The sequence below is a fragment of the Oncorhynchus nerka genome, linkage group LG6 (assembly GCF_034236695.1).
Source record: "Oncorhynchus nerka isolate Pitt River linkage group LG6, Oner_Uvic_2.0, whole genome shotgun sequence".
Taxonomy (NCBI): domain Eukaryota; kingdom Metazoa; phylum Chordata; class Actinopteri; order Salmoniformes; family Salmonidae; genus Oncorhynchus; species Oncorhynchus nerka.
In genome coordinates, this window is record NC_088401.1 from 80,159,778 (window position 1) to 80,181,196 (window position 21,419).

Genomic DNA, 21,419 nt, shown 5'->3' on the forward strand with positions numbered 1-21,419 from the left:
ATGAGTAATGTCAGAGTGGCATTTTGGGCGGCAGGGTAGCCTAGTGGTTAGAGCGTTGGACTAGTAACCGGAAGGTTGCGAGTTCAAACCCCCGAGCTGACAAGGTCCAAATCTGTCCTTCTGCCCCTGAACAGGCAGTTAACCCACTGTTCCCAGGCCGTCATTGAAAATAAAAATTTGTTCTTAACTGACTTGCCTGGTTAAATATATATATATTTTTTTGACTAAATACCGTAGAATAGAATACAGTATATACATATGAGATGAGTAAAGCAGTATGTAAACATTATTAAAGTGACTGGTGATTCCATGTCTATAGGACAGCAGCCTCTAAGGTGCTGGGTGGTAGCCGGCTAGTGATGGCTATTTAACAGTCTGATGGCCTTGAGACAGAGGCTGTTTTTCAGTCTCTCTGTCCCAGCTTTGATGCACCTGTGCTGACCTCGCCTTCTGGATGATAGCAGGGTGAACAAGCCGTGGCTTGGGTGGTTGATGTCATTGATGATCTTTTTGGCCTTCCTGTGACATCAGGTGAGGTAGGTGTGCTAGAGGGCAGGTAGTTTGCCCCCGGTGATGAATTGGGCAGACCGGAGCACCCTCTGGAAAGCCTTACGGTTTCGGGCAATGCAGTTGCTGTACCAGGCGGTGATACAGCCCGACAGGATGCTCTCAATTGTGCATCTGTAAAGGTTTGTGAGGGTCTTAGGGGCCAAGCCAAATTTTTTCAGTCTCCTGAGGTTTAAAAGGAACTATTGCAACTTCTTCACGTTGGTGTCTGCGACGCGGTTGGTTTCCCTTTGTAATCCGTGATTGTCTATAGACCTGTAGACCCTGCCACATACATCTCGTGTCTGAGCCGTTGAATTGTGACTCCACTTTGTCACTGTACTGAAATTTTACCTGTTTGATTGCCTTAAGGAGGGAAAAACTACACTGTTTGTATTTGACCATATTCCCAATCACCATGGTTAAATGCAGTGGTTCTCGCTTTTCAGTTTTGCACGAATGCTACCTTCTATCCGTGGTTTCGGGTTTGGGCAGGGGAGGGGAGGGCCTCTGGGCAGGGGAGGGCCTCTGGGCAGGGGAGTGGAGGGCCTCTGGGCAGGGGAGGGGAGGGCCTCTGGGCAGGGGAGTGGAGGGCCTCTGTGCAGGGGAGGGGAGGGCCTCTGGGCAGGGGATGGGAGGGCCTCTGGGAAGGGGAGTGGAGGGCCTCTGTGCAGGGGAGGGCCTCTGGGCAGGGGAGGGAAGGGCCTCTGGGCAGGCGAGGGGAGGGCCTCTGGGCAGAGGAGGGGAGGGCCTCTGGGCAGGGGAGTGGAGGGCCTCTGGGCAGGGGAGTGGAGGGCCTCTGGGCAGGGGAGTGGAGGGCCTCTGTGCAGGGGAGGGGAGGGCCTCTGGGCAGGGGAGGGCCTCTGGGCAGGGGAGGGCCTCTGGAAAAGGGGAGTAGCAGTGGTCGAGTGTTTTACCAGAGCGAGTACTACAGGCAATGTGTTGATAGAACTTCGGTAGCATTTTCCTCAAATTTGCTTTGTTAAAATCCACAGTTACAATAAATGCGGCCTCAGGATATGTGGTTTCCAGTTTGCATAAAGTCCAGTGTAGCTCCTTGAGGGCCGTCGTGGTATCGGTTTGATGGGGAATATACGCAGCTGTGACTACAACAAAAGAAAATGATCTTGGGAGGGAATGCGGTTGGTATTTGATTGTGAGGTATTCTAGGTTGGGTGAACAAAAGGACTTGAATTTCTGTACATTGTCACAATCACACCATGAGTAGTTAATCATGAAACAAACACAACCGCCCTTCTTCCCAGACACTTCTTTATTCCTGTCTGATGTACTGAGAACCCAGCTGGCTAAATGGAAATGGGACAGTATATCCGGAGAGAGCCATAATTCCGTGATGCTCATAGAGCTTCCCGTATAAATCAAAATGTACACAAGTTCCAGGAACTATTAAAGGATTTAATAAAAAATACATACTACACACACACACACACACACACACACACACACACACACCCAAGTATACGCACACGCACACATGCACACGCACACAACCACAGCACAACCCAGCATGTGTCCGTCCATCATGTTAGGCAGCAGTTAAGAGCAGCATGATGTCTATACTGTCCTTCCTGTCCTGTGTGTGTGTGTGTGTGTGTGTGTGTGTGTGTGTGTGTGTGTGTGCCTGTGTCTGTGTCTGTGTCTGTGTGTGTCTGTGTGTGAAACAGGTCCATCATGGACAGTTCATCTCCATTGAGTGGTTGAGGCATGATGTTAGCCACTAGATAAGCAACATCTGTCATGATTAGATGTTTGGATGGTTCCATTATACAGGGTTGGGGTTGGGGGAGGGGGGGTGGTCCCTGGATACTGGATATCCACTTTACCCCCCCCCCAAGCATCTCCGGATAACAAATCCCCAAAACAGTTATGTCAGTAAACCAGATACTCAGGTTAAATCTATGTCAGTAAATCAACTGTAAACCAGATACTCAGGTTAAATCTATGTCAGTAAATCAACTGTAAACCAGATACTCAGGTTAAATCTATGTCAGTAAATCAACTGTAAACCAGATACTCAGGTTAAATCTATGTCAGTAAATCAACTGTAAACCAGACTATACTCAGATTAAATCTATGCAGGTGCCATTGGCGTCGTGTGGGCAAGCAGTTTTCTGATGTCAACGTACTGAACAGAGTGCCCTTTGGTGGTGGTGGGGTTATACAATGGACAACGAACACAATTGCATTTTATCGATGGCAATTTGAATGGACAGAGAGATCGTGACGAGAACCTGAGGCCCATTGTCGTGCCATTCATCCATCGCCATCACCTACTTTTTCAGCATGATAATGCACAACCCCATGTTGCAAGGATCTGTACACAATTCCTGGAAGCTGAAAACGTCCCAGTTCTTTCACCCACTGAGCATGTTTGAGATGCTCTGGATTGTCTTGTACGACAACGTGTTCCAGTTCCCGCTCAGTGTAAATACTCACTAAATATCAGACTTCCTCAACTGATTCTGACACAGTGACATCCAGTACCCAATCCCCCATCCCATACTAATCATGGACAAAGTGTGTTCCTACCTTCAGAGTGGTGTGAGAGGGTGAGCAGGCTGACACAGGATGCTCCTATCCCAGATCCGAACACCGTGATACGGTTGGAGTCTCCTCCGAAGTATCCAATGTTTTCACTGATCCACCTCAGAGCCTGGATCTGGTCCAGTAGGCCGTAGTTCCCCTTAGCTGCCTGGTCTCCTGTAGACAGGAACCCTGGAACAGACACAGAGGATACAGGGTTAGTCAATGATATAACACTAACAGGGATGCAATTGTGTTTCCCAAAGGTAGGTTGAGGTTGATTCCTTTTGGGTTCCAGTTTAAGACTGGACGCCTGGTTGAGATTGATTCTGTTTCGGTCCCAGACTGGACCTGGTTGATGTTCTTTCCTTTAGGGTCCCAGGTGAAGACTGGACCTGGTTGAGGTTGATTCCTTTAGGGTCCCAGGTGAAGACTGGACTGGATATGTTTTTTGTTGACTCTACTTGGTTAAGTCAACTCCAAAAGCTTGAGGTGGGTCATCAAGCACAAAGAACGTTCGGGAATCACTGGTGTACAGTGTGTTTTATGTTGTACAATGTGAAGCTTCAGGATAAAAAAGGGACCAAATGAAGTGACATTAGAGTGTTTCTACCAAGTCAAGGTAACTTGCAATGACCACAAATCCCCCCCCATCCCCTCATTCTACCCCACGCCTTTTAGCTCAAACTATCAAGCTCTCTGGCTCTCCAGTGAGATCCTGACTTATTGGAGAACATGATTGTTGGTAAAAATCAAGGGGCTGTGTGACCACATGTCATCTCTACATTATGGGAAATCAATGTTGAGCCTCCCTGGACGATCACATATCACCCTGTCTATCGACCCGCCGTGATGAGAACCACATGTATCTATGAGCGCTGTTGTGTTGTGACACTGAGAGAAAAGGCAGGAGAGATGGAAACTAAGAGGCCCTGAATAATGTAGATGAAATGTTCCCTCATAAATCATGACCTCTTTAAGTGTAGGCCTTTGTTTCAACAAAAGCAAAACAGTTTATTTGTACTTCAAGATTGAAATGTTACTACAGGATATAGAACATGAAGTATAAATGATAAGTAGAAGTGCTTTATGTTAAATACACCATGTACAGTGTACAAAAGTATGCATACCACCCTGCATACCACTGCTGGCTTGCTTCTGAAGCTAAGCAGAGTTGGTCCTGGTCAGTCCCTGGATGTGAGACCAGATGCTGCTGGAAGTGGTGTTGGAGGGCCAGTAGGAGGCACTCTTTCCTCTGGTCTAAATAAAAACCCAATGCCCCAGGGCAGTGATTGGGGACACTGCCCTGTGTAGGGTGCCGTCTTTCGGATGGGACCTTAAACGGGTGTCCTGACTCTCTGAGGTCATTAAAGATCCCATGGCACTTATCGTAAGAGTAGGGGTGTTAACCCCGGTGTCCTGGCTAAATTCCCAATCTGGCCTTCAAACCATTACGGTCACCTAATAATCCCCAGTTTCCAATTGGCTCATTCATCCCCCTCCTCTCCCCTGTAACTATTCCCCAGGTCGTTGCTCTAAATGAAAACGTGTTCTCAGTCAACTTACCTGGTAAAATAACGGATAAAAAAATAAACACCCTTCAAAATAATGGATTTGGCTATTTCAGCCACACCTGTTGCTGACATGTGTATAAAATTGAGCACACAACCATGCAATCTCTATAGACAAACATTGGCAGTAGAATGGCATTACTGAAGAGCTCAGTGACTTTCAACGTGGCACCGTCATAGGGTGCCACCTTACCAACAAGTCAGTTTGTCAAATTTCTGCCCTGCTAGAACTGCCTCGGTCAACTGTAAGTGCTGTCAGGAGAACGTTAGAATGCCAGGAGAACGCTGCCCGCCCCCGTGCACAACGTGAGGTCCATACAGCAATGGTTTGTCAAGATCTGTGTGGAAGAACTTGACTGGCCTGCACAGAGCCCTGACCTCAACCCCATTGAACACCTTTGGGATGAATTGGAATGTCGACTGCGAGCCAGGCCTAATCGCTCAACATCAGTGATCTGACCTCACTAATGTGGTTGAATGGAAGCAAAGTACTAAATCCTTCAGCTATGGCGTGTACCTCGAGTGGAGAGTAACATGAACACACCAGCTGTTAGCAGTTTTACAGGGCTCTACATGTTTCCAATGTACAGAACATGGACTAGACATTACCACTGAATCCTATCTTCTCACATGATATCGTGTGACACTGAGCCTCTCTTTGGGACATAATGTGTTCATTTTAACACTGAGGCACTATAACTACATCTCTAGGGCTCTGTACCAAACATATGAGAGAGAGAGAGAGAGAGAGGGACGCGCACCCACGCACACACACACACACACTCTATAACGGTGTCTCCAGGGCTCAGGCCCAGCTGTATGTTGGGTAGTAGAATGTTAAATCATCTGACGTCCCAGAGGACCTCTCAATCGACTCAGTGTCCATCAACCCTCCTCAACATGGGTTGCATCCCAAATGGCTCCCCATTCCCTATATCGGGTACTATGTGCCCTGGTGAGAAGTGGTGTACTAGATAGAGAATAGGGTGCCGTTTGGAACACACACAGGGAATAACAGACAGGAAAAGGAAATGAAACGAATGCAGACATGCATTCATTGAGTATTGAGTTCACTGGCTGCCTCTAAATCTAAACAATCCGAATAAACCTGACGTTAACGTTTAGAAAAGCACCCCTACATCTGATCTACCTTATTGCAGGTGCGTGGGAATAATTGAATAATACATTAAGGTTCTGTTGAAGGTGAAAAGACAGACGCGTAGCCCTAAGCTTGAATAAAACAAAATGATACTGTCTGGCAAGAGCAGTGTGTAGGTTTTCCTTTTCTTAAAAAAATAAAAATACATGTATTACTATAGGCACCTTAATAGAGGCACCTTCATAGAGGCACCTTCATAGAGGCACCTTAATAGAGGCACCTTAATATAGGCACCTTAATATAGGCACCTTAATATAGGCCCCTTAATAGAGGCACCTTCATAGAGGCACTTTAATATAGGCACCTTAACAGAGGCACCTTAACATAGGCACCTTAATAGAGGCACCTTAATAGAGGCACCTTAATAGAGGCACCTTAATATAGGCACCTTAATAGAGGCACCGTCATAGAGGCACCTTAATAGAGGCACCTTAATATAGGCACCTTAATAGAGGCACCTTAATATAGGCCCTTAATAGAGGCACCTTCATAGAGGCACCTTAATAGAGGCACCTTAATATAGGCACCTTTATAGAGGCACCTTAATATAGGCACCTTCATAGAGGCACCTTCATATAGGCACCTTCATAGAGGCACCTTCATATAGGCACCTTAATATAGGCACCTTCATAGAGGCACCTTAATATAGGCACCTTTTGGCAGCGGTAAGTGGGGGCAGGACATCAGCAGAAGGCTAAGGCAGGTTGAAACGCTCAAATTTAAGACTTATTTACAGCTCTTCTTGGTGATCCAACGTGAAGTTGCCATATATCACAAAATATCAGCAAATAGTCATTGTATATTTGCAATTATAAACTGGGTGGTTCAAGCCCTAAATGCTGATTGGCTGACAAGCCGTGGTATATCAGACGGCATGACAAAACATTTATTTTTACTGCTGTAATTACATTGGTAACCAGTTTATAATAGCAATAAGGCACCCCGGGGGTTTGTGATATATGGCCAATATACCACAACTAAGGGCTGTGTCCAGGCACTCTGAGATTGGCCATATACCACAAACCCCCTCGTGCCTTATTGCTTAAATATATAATCTACACGGGCAACAGCCAAAATAAATAGTCTCTGTATTAGGCTTAACACATCCACATCCGATCAGAACCCGGCCGGCCTCAGGTAGCCAGCCTATGGGTACGATTCCACAGCCGCCCCTTGAGAAACAACAGTGAATCTGCATTACAGGTAGTGACGGGTCAATCGCGAACAAACAGCTCTTTTTGAACTGATCTTTTAGGTGAACGTCGGGAACCGAATCGCTTCTGTGAAAGAGTCGTTCATTTGGCTCCCTGACTTTGCTTTTTGTGCTCCGGACAGCCACTATCTGCAGATAAGTTAGAACATCGTTCTCTGAAGATGGTCATTATGGGATGGCAGGGTAGCCTAGTGGTTAGAGTGTTGGGCCTGTAACCGAAAGGTTGCTACATCGAATCCCTGAGCTGACAAGGTAAAAATCGGTTGTTCTGCCCCTGAACAAGGCAGTTAACCCACTGTTCCTAGGCCGTCATTCTAAATGAGAATGTGTTCTTAACTGACTTCCCTAGTTAAATAAATAAAGGTAAAATATTAATGGTATAATTGCTAACCTCCTCTGTTATTGTAATGGTGAGAGGTTAGCATGTCTTGAGGGTATGATATTTGTTTGTCTGTAACTTTCTTACTCATCATTATTCATGATTCATTCAGGACTATCCGTAACCATGGTAGCATCCACATTCATGTAGAAGTGTTTAGAAACATATTCCATTCTTATTTACAACAAAAGTGACTCCAAAATGACACAATACTTTTATTTACCATTCATTTCTATTGGGCACAAAATAATCTGAAACACAACCAAAACAAACAACAAATGCATCCAACAAGTTTGTTGAGTCACAAGCTTGATGTGGTCATTGCGTTCTAGGAATATGGGACTAAATACTACACTTTTTACTACTTTAATACACAGAAGTGAATTTGTCCCAATACTTTTGGTTCCCTAAAATGGGGGAGACTATGTACAAAACGTGCTGTAATTTCTAAACGGTTCACTCAATATGGATTCAAATATGCTGTAATCTGTGTCTGAAATGAAAGCTGACAATCTGCATGTTAACCTCATAGTCATTATACTGTATCATTTCAAGTGCTGGAGGACTGAGCCAAAACAACAAAACACGTGTCACTGGAGCTCATTGTATTTCATGAATGAACAGAAATGACCGTTTTAGTTTTGGTGCCAAAAGAGGACGATGTAACACTAACGTTCTAGAATACTGAAATAGGTATCACTACTGGTGATATATTTAGTTAGTAATTTAACAAACAACACAAAGAAAGAATGAGTGTGGCCAAATTGGCGGGAGTTTGGAGAGTCACGTGTCTAGTAGGTCATTATCACCACAAACAGAAAAACAGACAGCAAAATATGGATTTAATGGAATCCACTCCCTTTGATATTAAATACATTGGTTGGCACTAAATCCACTAAACACCACCAAAGAGATAAGAATTGGGAAAATGGTAAATTCCAAAAATCCTTCATCAACAGAGTGCATTTGGAAAGTATTCAGACCCCTTGACTTTTTCCACATTTTGTTACATTACAATCTACACACAATACCCAGTTTTATTGACATTTTGGAAAAATGGAAATATCAGATTTACATAAGAATTCAGACCCTTTACTCAGCACTTTGTTGAAGAACCTTTGACAGCGATAACAGCCTTGATGCTACAAGCTTGGCACACCTGTATTTGGAGAGTTTCTCCCATTCCTCTCTGAAGAGCCTCTCAAGCTCTGTCAGGTTGGATGGGGAGCATTGCTGCACAGCTATTTTCAGGTCTCTCCAGAGATGTTTGATCGGGTTCAAGTCCGGGCTCTGGCTGGGCCACTCAAGGACATTCAGAGACTTGTCCTGAAGCCACTAATGCGTTGTCTTGGCTGTGTGCTTAGGGTCGTTGTCCTGTTGGAAGGTGAACCTTCGCCCCAGTCTGAGGTCCTGAGTGCTCTGGAGTAGGTTTTCATCAAGGAACTCTCAGTACTTTGCTCCGTTCATCTTTCCCTCAATCCTGACTAGTCTCCCAGTCCCTGCTGCTGAAAAACATTCCCACAGCATGATGCTTCCACCACCATGCCAGGTTTCCTCCAGCTTGGCATTCAGGCCAAAGAGTTCAATCTTGGTTTCATCAGACCAGAGAATCTTTTTTCTCATGGTCTGAGAGTCTTTAGGTGCCTTTTTGCAAAATCCAAGAGAGCTGTCATGTGTCTTTTACTGAGGAGTGGCTTCCATCTGGCCACTCTACCATAAAGGCCTGATTGATGGAGTGTTGCAGAGATGGTTGTCCTTCTGGAAGGTTCTCCCAACTCCACAGAGGAACTCTGGAGCTCTGTCAGACCATCGGAGTCACCTATCTGACCAAGGCCCTCTTGGGGATCTTCAGTGCTGCAGAAATGTTTGGTACCCTTCCCCAGATCTGTGCCTCGACACAATCCTGTATCTGAGCTCTAAGGACAATTCATTCGACCTCATGCCTTGGTTTTTGCTCTGACATGCACTGTCAACAATGGGACCTTATATAGACAGGTGTGTGCCTTTCCAAATCATGTCCAATCAATTGAATTTACCACAGGTGGACTCCTATCAATTTGTAGAAAGATCTGAAGGATGATCAAAGGAAACAGGATGCACCTGAGCTCAATTTTGAGTCTCATAGCAAAGGGTCTGAACGCTTATGTAAATAAGGTATTTCTGTTTTTTTTTTTATACATTTGCAAAAAAAGTCTAAAAATCTGTTTTTGTTTTGTCATTATGGATTATTGTTTGTAGATTGCTGAGGATTAGATTGAAAAAAAAAAATCAATTTTAGAATAAGGCTGTAACGTAACAAAATGTGGAAAAAGTCAAGAAGTCTAAATTCTTTCAGAATGCACTGTCTGTATCCATCTCCTTACACAGTTCACTGTCTGTCTACATCTCCTTACACAGTTCACTGTCTGTCTACCTCTCCTTACACAGTTCACTGTCTGTCTACATCTCCTTACACAGTTCACTGTCTGTCTACCTCTCCTTACACAGTTCACTGTCTGTCTACATCTCCTTACACAGTTCACAGTCTACTCAACATACTCTACCAGTCAATCTCTACTCAACATACTCTACCAAACAATCTCTACTCAACATACTCTACCAGACAATTTCTACTCAATATACTCTACCAGCGAATCTCTAGCCAATATACTCTACCAGACAACATCTACTCACATACTCTACCAGACAATCTCTACTCAACATACTCTACCAGACAATCTCTACTCAACATACTCTACCAGACAATCTCTACTCAACATACTCTACCAGACAATCTCTACTCAACATACTCTACCAGACAATCTCTACTCAACATACTCTACCAGACAATCTCTAGACAATATACTCTACCAGACAATCTCTAGCCAATAGACAGTTGTGACCAAAGGTTTTGAGAATGACACAAATATTAATTTCCACAAAGTCTGTTGCCTCAGTGTCTTTAGATATTTTTTTCAGATGTTACTATGGAATACTGAAGTATAATTACAAGTATTTCATACGTGTCAAAGGCTTTTATTGACAATTACATGAAGTTGATGCAAAGAGTCAATATTTGCAGTGTTGACTCTTCTTTTTCAAGACCTCTGCAATCCGTCCTGGCATGCTGTCAATTAACTTCTGGGACACATCCTGACTGATGGCAGCCCATTCTTGCATAATCAATGCTTGGAGTTTGTCAGAATTTGTGGTTTTTTGTTTGTCTACCCACCTTTTGAGGATTGGCCACAAGTTCTCAATGGGATTAAGGTCTGTGGAGTTTCCTGGCCATGGACCCAAAATATCAATGTTTTGTTCCCCGAGACACTTATTTATCACGTTTGCTTTATGGCAAGGTGCTCCATCATGCTGGAAAAGGCATTGTTCATCACCAAACTGTTCCTGGATGGTTGGGAGAAGTTGCTCTCAGAGGATGTGTTGGTACCATTCTTTATGGCAAGGTGCTCCATCATGCTGGAAAAGGCCTTGTTCGTCACCAAACTGTTCCTGGATGGTTGGGAGAAGTTGCTCTCAGAGGATGTGTTGGTACAATTCATTATTCATGGCTGTGTTCTTAGACAAAATTGTGAGTGAGTCCACTCCCTTGGCTGAGAAGCAACCCCACACATGAATGGTCTTAGAATGCTTTACTGTTGGCATGACACAGGACTAATGGTAGCACTCACCTTGTCTTCTCTGGACAAGCTTTTTTCCGGATGCCCCAAACAATCGGAAAGGGGATTCATCTGAGAAAATTACTTTACCCCAGTTCTCAGCAGTCCAATCCCTGTACCTTTTGCAGAATATCAGTCTGTCCCTGATGTTTTTCCTGGAAAGAAGTGACTTCTTTGCTGCCCTTCTTGACACCAGGCCATCCTCCAAAAGTCTTCACCTCACAGTGCGTGCAGATGCACTCACACCTGCCTGCTGCCATTCCTGAGCAAGCTCTGTACTGGTGGTGCCCTGATCCCGCAGCTGAATCAACTTTAGGAGACGGTCCTGGCGCTTTCTGGACTTTCTTGGGCACCCTGAAGCCTTCTTCACAACAAATGAACCACTCTCCTTGAAGTTCTTGATGATCCGATAAATGGTTGATTTAGGTGCAATCTTAATGGCAACAATATCCTTGCCTGTGAAGCCCTTTTTGTGCAAAGCAATGATGACGGCACGTGTTTCCTTGCAGGTAACCATGGTTGACAGAGGAAGAACAATGATTCCAAGCACCACCCTCCTTTTGAAGTTTCCAGTCTGTTATTCGAACTCAATCAGCATGACAGAGTGATCTCCAGCCTTGTCCTCGTCAACACTCACACCTGTGTCAACGAGAGAATCACTGACATGATGTCAGCTGGTCCTTTTGTGGCAGGGCTGAAATGCAGTGGAAATGCAGTTTTTTGGGGATTCAGTTCATTTGCACGGCAAAGACGGACTTTGCAATTAATTGCACTTCATCTGATCACTCTTCATAACATTCTGGAGTTTATGCAAATTGCCATCATACAAACTGAGGCAGCAGACTTTATGAAAATGTATATTTGTGTCATTCTCAAAACTTTTGGCCACGACTGTACTCTACCAGACAATCTCTAGCCAATATACTCTACCAGACAATCTCTAGCCAATATACTCTACCAGACAATCTCTAGCCAATATACTCTACCAGACAAGGCTCTTCTCAACTCTGTGATTGTCACCCCACCTCCACCACTCCTCTCTCTGACTCCCTGTTGGTCCAACCACAGAGGGTGGGAAGGGGAAAGGGCATGGATCATGGATAGGGCTCACACACACACACACACACACACACACACACACACACACACACACACACACACACACACACACACACACACACACACACACACACACACACACACACACACACACACTCACAACAGATGGTCTCCTTCAGGATGACAGAGATAGCAGGAGGACATAGAGGGAGGGATGGATGGAGAGAAAGTGAAAGAGAGGGAGGAAGAGAGGTGAAGGAGGAGGGTAAGAGAGTGAAATGGGAGGTTGTGGGGAAGAGAGAGAGAGAGCAGTGAAAGGAAAGAGAAACAGAGAAGATGTCGTCAGCAGAAATTAGAGTCTCTGTCTCTCTGTCCCCCCCCCCCTCTCTCTCTCTCTCTGAGCAGATCCTCCTCCTTATGTTGTCTGGTAACGAGTACATCAGATTTACACCAATCTTTAGAGGCAACATGGGAGTTGAGACGTGACTATGGCACTATAACCCTCATCAGCCAAATGGTTCACAGTGACTTCACACACAGCACACAACATGTCACTGGGGTTAGGAGACTACAGGAGATGTAGTGTAGAGGTGACCTCTGGGGTTAGGAGACTATAGGAGATGTAGTGTAGAGGGGATGACTGGGGTTAGGAGACTACAGGAGATGTAGTGTAGAGGTGACCTCTGGGGTTAGGAGACTATAGGAGATGTAGTGTAGAGGTGACCTCTGGGGTTAGGAGATTATAGGAGATGTAGTGTAGAGGGGATGACTTGGGTTAGGAGACTATAGGATATGTAGTGTAGAGATGTTCTCCGGGGTTAGGAGACTATAGGAGATGTAGTGTAGAGGTGACCTCTGGGGTTAGGAGACTATAGGAGATGTAGTGTAGAGGGGATGACTGGGGTTAGGAGACTATAGGAGATGTAGTGTAGAGGTGACCTCTGGGTATAGGAGACTATAGGAGATGTAGTATAGAGGTGACCTCTGGGGTTAGGAGACTATAGGAGATGTAGTGTAGAGGTGACCTCGGTATAGGAGACTATAGGAGATGTAGTGTAGAGGTGACCTCTGGGGTTAGGAGACTATAGGAGATGTAATGTAGAGGTGACCTCTGGGGTTAGGAGACTATAGGAGATGTAGTGTAGAGGGGATGACTGGGGTTAGGAGACTATAGGAGATGTAGTGTAGAGGTGACCTCTGGGGTTAGGAGACTATAGGAGATGTAGTGTAGAGGTGACCTCTGGGGTTAGGAGACTATAGGAGATGTAGTGTAGAGGTGGCCTCTGGGGTTAGGAGACTATAGGAGATGTAGTGTAGAGGTGACCTCTGGGGTTAGGAGACTATAGGATATGTAGTGTAGAGGTGACCTCTGGGGTTAGGAGACTATAGGAGATGTAGTGTAGAGGGGATGACTGGGGTTAGGAGACTATAGGAGATGTAGTGTAGAGGGGATGACTGGGGTTAGGAGACTATAGGAGATGTAGTGTAGAGGTGACCTCTGGGTATATGCAGGTTGGGACCTCTTTCATTCTCCCTGTGTTGAATATCCTGCTAGTTAAATATGCAGGTTGGGACCTCTTTCATTCTCCCTGTGTTGAATATCCTGCTAGTTAAATATGCAGATTGGGACCTCTTTCATTCTCCCTGTGTTGAATATCCTGCTAGTTGAATATGCAGGTTGGGACCTCTTTCATTCTCCCTGTGTTGAATATCCAGCTAGTTAAATATGCAGTATTTAAGCCAATGGCCGCCAGTGTATAATGCGATGCAGCATCCAGACAAACAGTCCTGGCCATTAGAATACAGAGGAATCTGGAGATAGAACTCTATGTATTACCCAGACAAACAGTCCTGGCCATTAGAATACAGAGGAATCTGGAGATAGAACACTATGTATTACCCAGACAAACAGTCCTGGCCATTAGAATACAGAGGAATCTGGAGATGGAACACTATGTATTACCCAGACAAACAGTCCTGGCCATTAGAATACAGAGGAATCTGGAGATAGAACACTATGTATTACCCAGACAAACAGTCCTGGCCATTAGAATACAGAGGAATCTGGAGATAGAACTCTATGTATTACCCAGACAAACAGTCCTGGCCATTAGAATACAGAGGAATCTGGAGATAGAACACTATGTATTACCCAGACAAACAGTCCTGGCCATTAGAATACAGAGGAATCTGGAGATAGAACACTATGTATTACCCAGACAAACAGTCCTGGCTATTAGAATACAGAGGAATCTGGAGATAGAACTCTATGTATTACCCAGACAAACAGTCCTGGCCATTAGAATACAGAGGAATCTGGAGATAGAACTCTATGTATTACCCAGACAAACAGTCCTGGCCATTAGAATACAGAGGAATCTGGAGATAGAACACTATGTATTACCCAGACAAACAGTCCTGGCCATTAGAATACAGAGGAATCTGGAGATAGAACTCTATGTATTACCCAGACAAACAGTCCTGGCCATTAGAATACAGAGGAATCTGGAGATAGAACTCTATGTATTACCCAGACAAACAGTCCTGGCCATTAGAATACAGAGGAATCTGGAGATAGAACTCTATGTATTACCCAGACAAACAGTCCTGGCCATTAGAATACAGAGGAATCTGGAGATGGAACACTATGTATTACCCAGACAAACAGTCCTGGCCATTAGAATACAGAGGAATCTGGAGATAGAACACTATGTATTACCCAGACAAACAGTCCTGGCCATTAGAATACAGAGGAATCTGGAGATAGAACTCTATGTATTACCCAGACAAACAGTCCTGGCTATTAGAATACAGAGGAATCTGGAGATAGAACACTATGTATTACCCAGACAAACAGTCCTGGCCATTAGAATACAGAGGAATCTGGAGATAGAACACTATGTATTACCCAGACAAACAGTCCTGGCTATTAGAATACAGAGGAATCTGGAGATAGAACTCTATGTATTACCCAGACAAACAGTCCTGGCCATTAGAATACAGAGGAATCTGGAGATAGAACACTATGTATTACCCAGACAAACAGTCCTGGCCATTAGAATACAGAGGAATCTGGAGATAGAACACTATGTATTACCCAGACAAACAGTCCTGGCTATTAGAATACAGAGGAATCTGGAGATAGAACACTATGTATTACCCAGACAAACAGTCCTGGCTATTAGAATACAGAGGAATCTGGAGATAGAACTCTATGTATTACCCAGACAAACAGTCCTGGCCATTAGAATACAGAGGAATCTGGAGATAGAACACTATGTATTACCCAGACAAACAGTCCTGGCTATTAGAATACAGAGGAATCTGGAGATAGAACTCTATGTATTACCCAGACAAACAGTCCTGGCTATTAGAATACAGAGGAATCTGGAGATAGAACTCTATGTATTACCCAGACAAACAGTCCTGGCTATTAGAATACAGAGGAATCTGGAGATAGAACTCTATGTATTACCCAGACAAACAGTCCATGGGCAGCATTTTAAAATACATTTTAGAATACTGGTTAGTTTCAGTTGGAGGCATCTGGAGATAGAATTGTTTTTATGTATTTTACCCAGACAAACAGTCCTGGCCATTTTAGAATACAGAGGAATCTGCAGAGATAGATTTTCCTCCTCTGTCTCTATGTACTTTTACCCAGACAAACAGTAACCCTGCTCTTTGCCATTAGAATACAGAGGAATCTGGAGATAGAACACTATGTATTACTCCAGATGACAAACAGTCCTGGCCATTAGAATACAGAGGAATCTGGAGATAGAACACTATGTCAACAATTACCCAGACAAACAGTCCTGGCCATTAGAATACAGAGGAATCTGGAGATAGAACACTCTCTCTCCTCTGTCATTACCCAGACAAACAGTCCTGGCTATTAGAATACAGAGGAATCTGGAGATAGAACTCTCACCACTGGTGTATTACCCAGACAAACAGTCCTGGCTCATTAGAATACAGAGGAATCTGGAGATAGAACTCTATGTATTACCCAGACAAACAGTCCTGGCTATTAGAATACAGAGGAATCTGGAGATAGAACTCTATGTATTACCCAGACAAACAGTCCTGGCCATTAGAATACAGAGGAATCTGGAGATAGAACTCTATGTATTACCCAGACAAGACTGACAGACCCTACCTCGCCATGGGCAGCATTTTAAAATACATTTAATACATTTAATATAGCCCATGGTTACGTTTCAGTTGGAAAGGCAGCTGCTAGTTTTTTTGTTTAGAAAGTAATTAAGGTAATTGTTTTTATGCAACAGCTATTTGAAACCACACCTCTTTGAACGTAGGATAAAGTAATCCTTCTCCCCTCCCCCCTTAAAAGAGGTGATGTTGGTGTAAAGACATATGTCTTATTTTTTGTTTACAATGTGTATGTACTATTTCTACCCTCACTCTGCTCTGTGTTGTAGTGGCTGTTAGTCAACAGACTACCCTCACTCTGCTCTGTGTGGTAGTGGCTGTTAGTCAACAGACTACCCTCACTCTGCTCTGTGTTGTAGTGGCTGTTAGTCAACAGACTACCCTCACTCTGCTCTGTGTTGTAGTGGCTGTTAGTCAACAGACTACCCTCACTCTGCTCTGTGTGGTAGTGGCTGTTAGTCAACAGACTACACTCACTCTGCTCTGTGTGGTAGTGGCTGTTAGTCAACAGACTACCCTCACTCTGCTCTGTGTGGTAGTGGCTGTTAGTCAACAGACTACCCTCACTCTGCTCTGTGTGGTAGTGGCTGTTAGTCAACAGAATACCCTCACTCTGCTCTGTGTGGTAGTGGCTGTTAGTCAACAGACTACCCTCACTCTGCTCTGTGTTGTAGTGGCTGTTAGTCAACAGACTACCCTCACTCTGCTCTGTGTGGTAGTGGCTGTTAGTCAACAGACTACACTCACTCTGCTCTGTGTGGTAGTGGCTGTTAGTCAACAGACTACCCTCACTCTGCTCTGTGTGGTAGTGGCTGTTAGTCAACAGACTACCCTCACTCTGCTCTGTGTGGTAGTGGCTGTTAGTCAACAGACTACCCTCACTCTGCTCTGTGTGGTAGTGGCTGTTAGTCAACAGACCACCATCACTCTGCTCTGTGTTGTAGTGGCTGTTAGTCAACAGACTACCCTCACTCTGCTCTGTGTTGTAGTGGCTGTTAGTCAACAGAATACCCTCACTCTGCTCTGTGTGGTAGTGGCTGTTAGTCAACAGACTACCCTCACTCTGCTCTGTGAAGAAGACTCTTCCTCTACTGTATCTGTACTGTAACGATATAGTTGATCATCTCACACTAAAACTATGAATAGACTGGAGGCTAAATCAACTTGTCCTCATATCCTGAGGCTAAATATTGAACAAGTTGGACATCTCTAATTTCTTTCAGTACCCTCTTCAAAAAATAAATTGGTAGGAGCCCATGTTTCAGCAGGGTGTTGGTAGGAGCCCATGTTTCAGCAGGGTGTTGGTAGGAGCCTATGTTTCAGCAGGGTGTTGGTAGGAGCCCATGTTTCAGGTGTGTCTGAGGCTCCCACATCTCTTAGATGTACAGCACAGCAATAACGCTAATCTGGGATCAGGCTATGGAGACCTGTAGCTGTGCTCTAATCTGGGATCAGGCTATGGAGACCTGTAGTTGTGCTCTAATCTGGGATCAGGCTATGGAGACCTGTAGCTGTGCTCTAATCTGGGATCAGGCTATGGAGACCTGTAGCTGTGCTCTAATCTGGGATCAGGCTATGGAGACCTGTAGCTGTGCTCTAATCTGGGATCACACTATGGAGACCTGTAGCTTTGCTCTAATCTGGGATCAGGCTATGGAGACCTGTAGCTGTGCTCTAATCTGGGACCAGGCTATGGAGACCTGTAGCTGTGCTCTAATCTGGGATCAGGCTATGGAGACCTGTAGCTGTGCTCTAATCTGGGATCAGGCTATGGAGACCTGTAGCTGTGCTCTAATCTGGGATCAGGCTATGGAGACCTGTAGCTGTGCTCTAATCTGGGATCAGGCTATGGAGACCTGTAGCTTTGCTCTAATCTGGGATCAGGCTATGGAGACCTGTAGCCGTGCTCTAATCTGGGATCAGGCTATGGAGATCTGTAGCTGTGCTCTAATCTGGGACCAGGCAATGGAGACCTGTAGCTGTGCTCTAATCTGGGACCAGGCTATGGAGACCTGTAGCTGTGCTCTAATCTGGGACCAGGCTATGGAGACCTGTAGCTGTGCTCTAATCTGGGATCAGGCTATGGAGACCTGTAGCTGTGCTCTAATCTGGGATCAGGCTATGGAGACCTGTAGCTGTGCTCTAATCTGGGACCAGGCTATGGAGACCTGTAGCTGTGCTCTAATCTGGGACCAGGCTATGGAGACCTGTAGCTGTGCTCTAATCTGGGATCAGGCTATGGAGACCTGTAGCTGTGCTCTAATCTGGGATCAGGCTATGGAGACCTGTAGCTGTGCTCTAATCTGGGATCAGGCTATGGAGACCTGTAGCTGTGCTCTAATCTGGGATCAGGCTATGGAGACCTGTAGCTGTGCTCTAATCTGGGATCAGGCTATGGAGACCTGTAGCTTTGCTCTAATATGGGATCAGGCTATGGAGACCTGTAGCCGTGCTCTAATCTGGGATCAGGCTATGGAGATCTGTAGCTGTGCTCTAATCTGGGACCAGGCAATGGAGACCTGTAGCTGTGCTCTAATCTGGGACCAGGCTATGGAGACCTGTAGCTGTGCTCTAATCTGGGACCAGGCTATGGAGACCTGTAGCTGTGCTCTAATCTGGGACCAGGCTATGGAGACCTGTAGCTGTGCTCTAATCTGGGACCAGGCAATGGAGACCTGTAGCCGTGCTCTAATCTGGGATCAGGCTATGGAGACCTGTAGCTGTGCTCTAATCTGGGACCAGGCTATGGAGACCTGTAGCCGTGCTCTAATCTGGGATCAGGCTATGGAGACCTGTAGCTGTGCTCTAATCTGGGATCAGGCTACAGTGCTCTAATCTTTGGTCTAATTCACCATTTCTTATTTTCTCAATACATGACTACACCACTCTGTAAAATAACAGCTCTGACCAATGCTATACATTTCTGGGCCCTAACATGTTTAACAAGTGAAATGAGCTGTGTATTAACAACAAGGCTGTGTGAGTGACCACATTACACACTTTACAACCTAATCATCAGGTTATCAAGTGTATTAAGGCTCCTCTCTGGTTCTCAACCAACAGTCTATTTTATCTTCCTCAGAGTGCATCAGCCAGGGTGAGTCGAGGTGTGTGTGTGCACACGTGCATGTGTGTGTGTGTGTGAGTGGGCAGTGGCAGGAGCAGCAGCCACAGTGATTTCCTTTAGCCTCTCAGTATTGATATGTCTCTATTGATTAGCATTTAAATATGTGTTTCCTATAGGATCTAACTCAGGAGGGAGAGGAAAGGGAGAGGTGAGGATAATGATGGCAGCGAGTCCAGGACCCTGTCTGTCTGTCTGTCTGTCTGTCTGTCTGTCTGTCTGTCTGTCTGTCTGTCTGTCTGTCTGTCTGTCTGTCTGTCTGTCTGTCTGTCTGTCTGTCTGTCTCTCTCTCTCTCTCTCTCTCTCTCTCTCTCTCTCTCTCTCTCAAAGAAAGTTAAATAGATAATAAGCAAAAGTGAAATTAAACAATAAAAACTGGACAGTAAACATTACACTCACACCACCTCCAAGAGAACATTACAAATGTCATATTATGTCTATATACAGTGTTGTAACGATGTGCAAATATGGAAAGGTCAAAAGGGAAAATAAATAAATACAAAAGTATTCATCACCAAGGCCCCAGAGTCTGAAACACCACTAAGCAAGCTGCACCTTGACGACCAAGGAGCTCTCCAAACAGGTCAGGGACAAAGTTGTGGAGAAGTTCAGATCAGGGTTGGGTGATAAAAAAATATCAGAAACTTTGAACATCCCACAGACCATTATTAAATCCATTATAAAAAAATGTAAATAATATGGCACCACAACAAACCTGCCAAGAGGGGGCCACCCACCAAAACTCAAGGACCAGGCAAGGAGGGCATTAATCAGAGAGGCAACAAAGAGACCAAAGATAATCCTGAAGGAGCTGCAAAGCTCTACAGCGGAGATTGGAGTATCTGTCCATAGGACCACTTTAAGCCGCACACTCCACAGAGCTGGACTTTACGGAAGAGTGGACAGAAATATAGCCATTGCTTAAAGAAAAAATAAGAAAACATGTTTGGTGTTCGCCAAAAGGCATGTGGGAGACTCCCCAAACATATGGAAGAAGGTGCTCTGGTCAGATGAGACAAAAACGGAGCTTTTTGGCCATCAAGGAAAACTCCATGTCTGGCGCAAACCCAACATCTTTCATCACCCCGAGAACACCATCCCCACAGCATGATGCTGCCACCACCATTCTCAAGTCTCTGGAAGACTGAAACAGGTTTCCCTCAAGAATTTCCCTGTATTTAGCGCCATCCATCATTCCTTCAATTCTGACCAGTTTCCCTGTCCCTGCCGATGACAAACATCCCCACAGCATGATGCTGCCACCACCATGCTTCACTGTGGGGATGGTGTTCTCGGGGTGATGAGGAGTGTTTGGTTTGCGCCAGACTTTGAGTTTTTTATCAGCAGGGACTGGGAAACTGGTCAGAATTGGAGGAATGATGGATGGCACTAAATACAGGGAAATTCTTGAGGGAAACCTGTTTCAGTGTTCCAGAGATTTGAGACTGGGACGGAGGTTCACCTTCCAGAAGGACAATGACCCTAAGCATACTGCTAAAGCAACACTCGAGGGGTTTAAGAGGAAACATCTAAATGTCTTGGAATGGCCTAGTCAATGCCCGACCTCAATCCAATTGAGAATCTGTGGTATGACTTAAAGATTGCTGTACACCAGCGGAACCCATCGAAGGAGCTGGAGAAGTTTTGCCTTGAAGAATGGGCAAAATCCCAGTGTCTAGATGTGCCAAGCTTATAGAGACATACCCCAAGAGACTTACAGCTGTAATTGCTGCAAAAGGTGGCTCTACAAAGTATTGACTTGGGAGGGAATAGGTATGCACGCTCAAGTTGTCTGATTTTTTGTCTTATTTCTTATTTAACAATAAAAATATTTTGCATCTTCAAAGTGGTAGGCATGTTGTGTAAATCAAATGATACAAACCCCCCCAAAATCAATTATAATTGTAGGTTGTATGGCAACAAAATAGGAATAATGCCAAGGGGGGAGAATACTTTTGCAAGCCACTGAATGGGTTGTATTTACAATGGTGTTTG

General features: G+C 44.9%; 1 protein-coding gene across 1 annotated transcript in view; it reads right to left on the reverse strand.

The window, feature by feature from the left end:
• LOC115130985 (neuroligin-3-like) overlaps nt 1-21,419 on the reverse strand; it is a 329,210-nt gene that overhangs the window by 125,051 nt on the left and 182,740 nt on the right. The window contains exon 3 of the mRNA XM_065019921.1: nt 3,097-3,282. Within this exon, the coding sequence (XP_064875993.1) occupies nt 3,097-3,282 (186 nt within the window). The remainder of the gene's footprint in view (nt 1-3,096; nt 3,283-21,419) is intronic.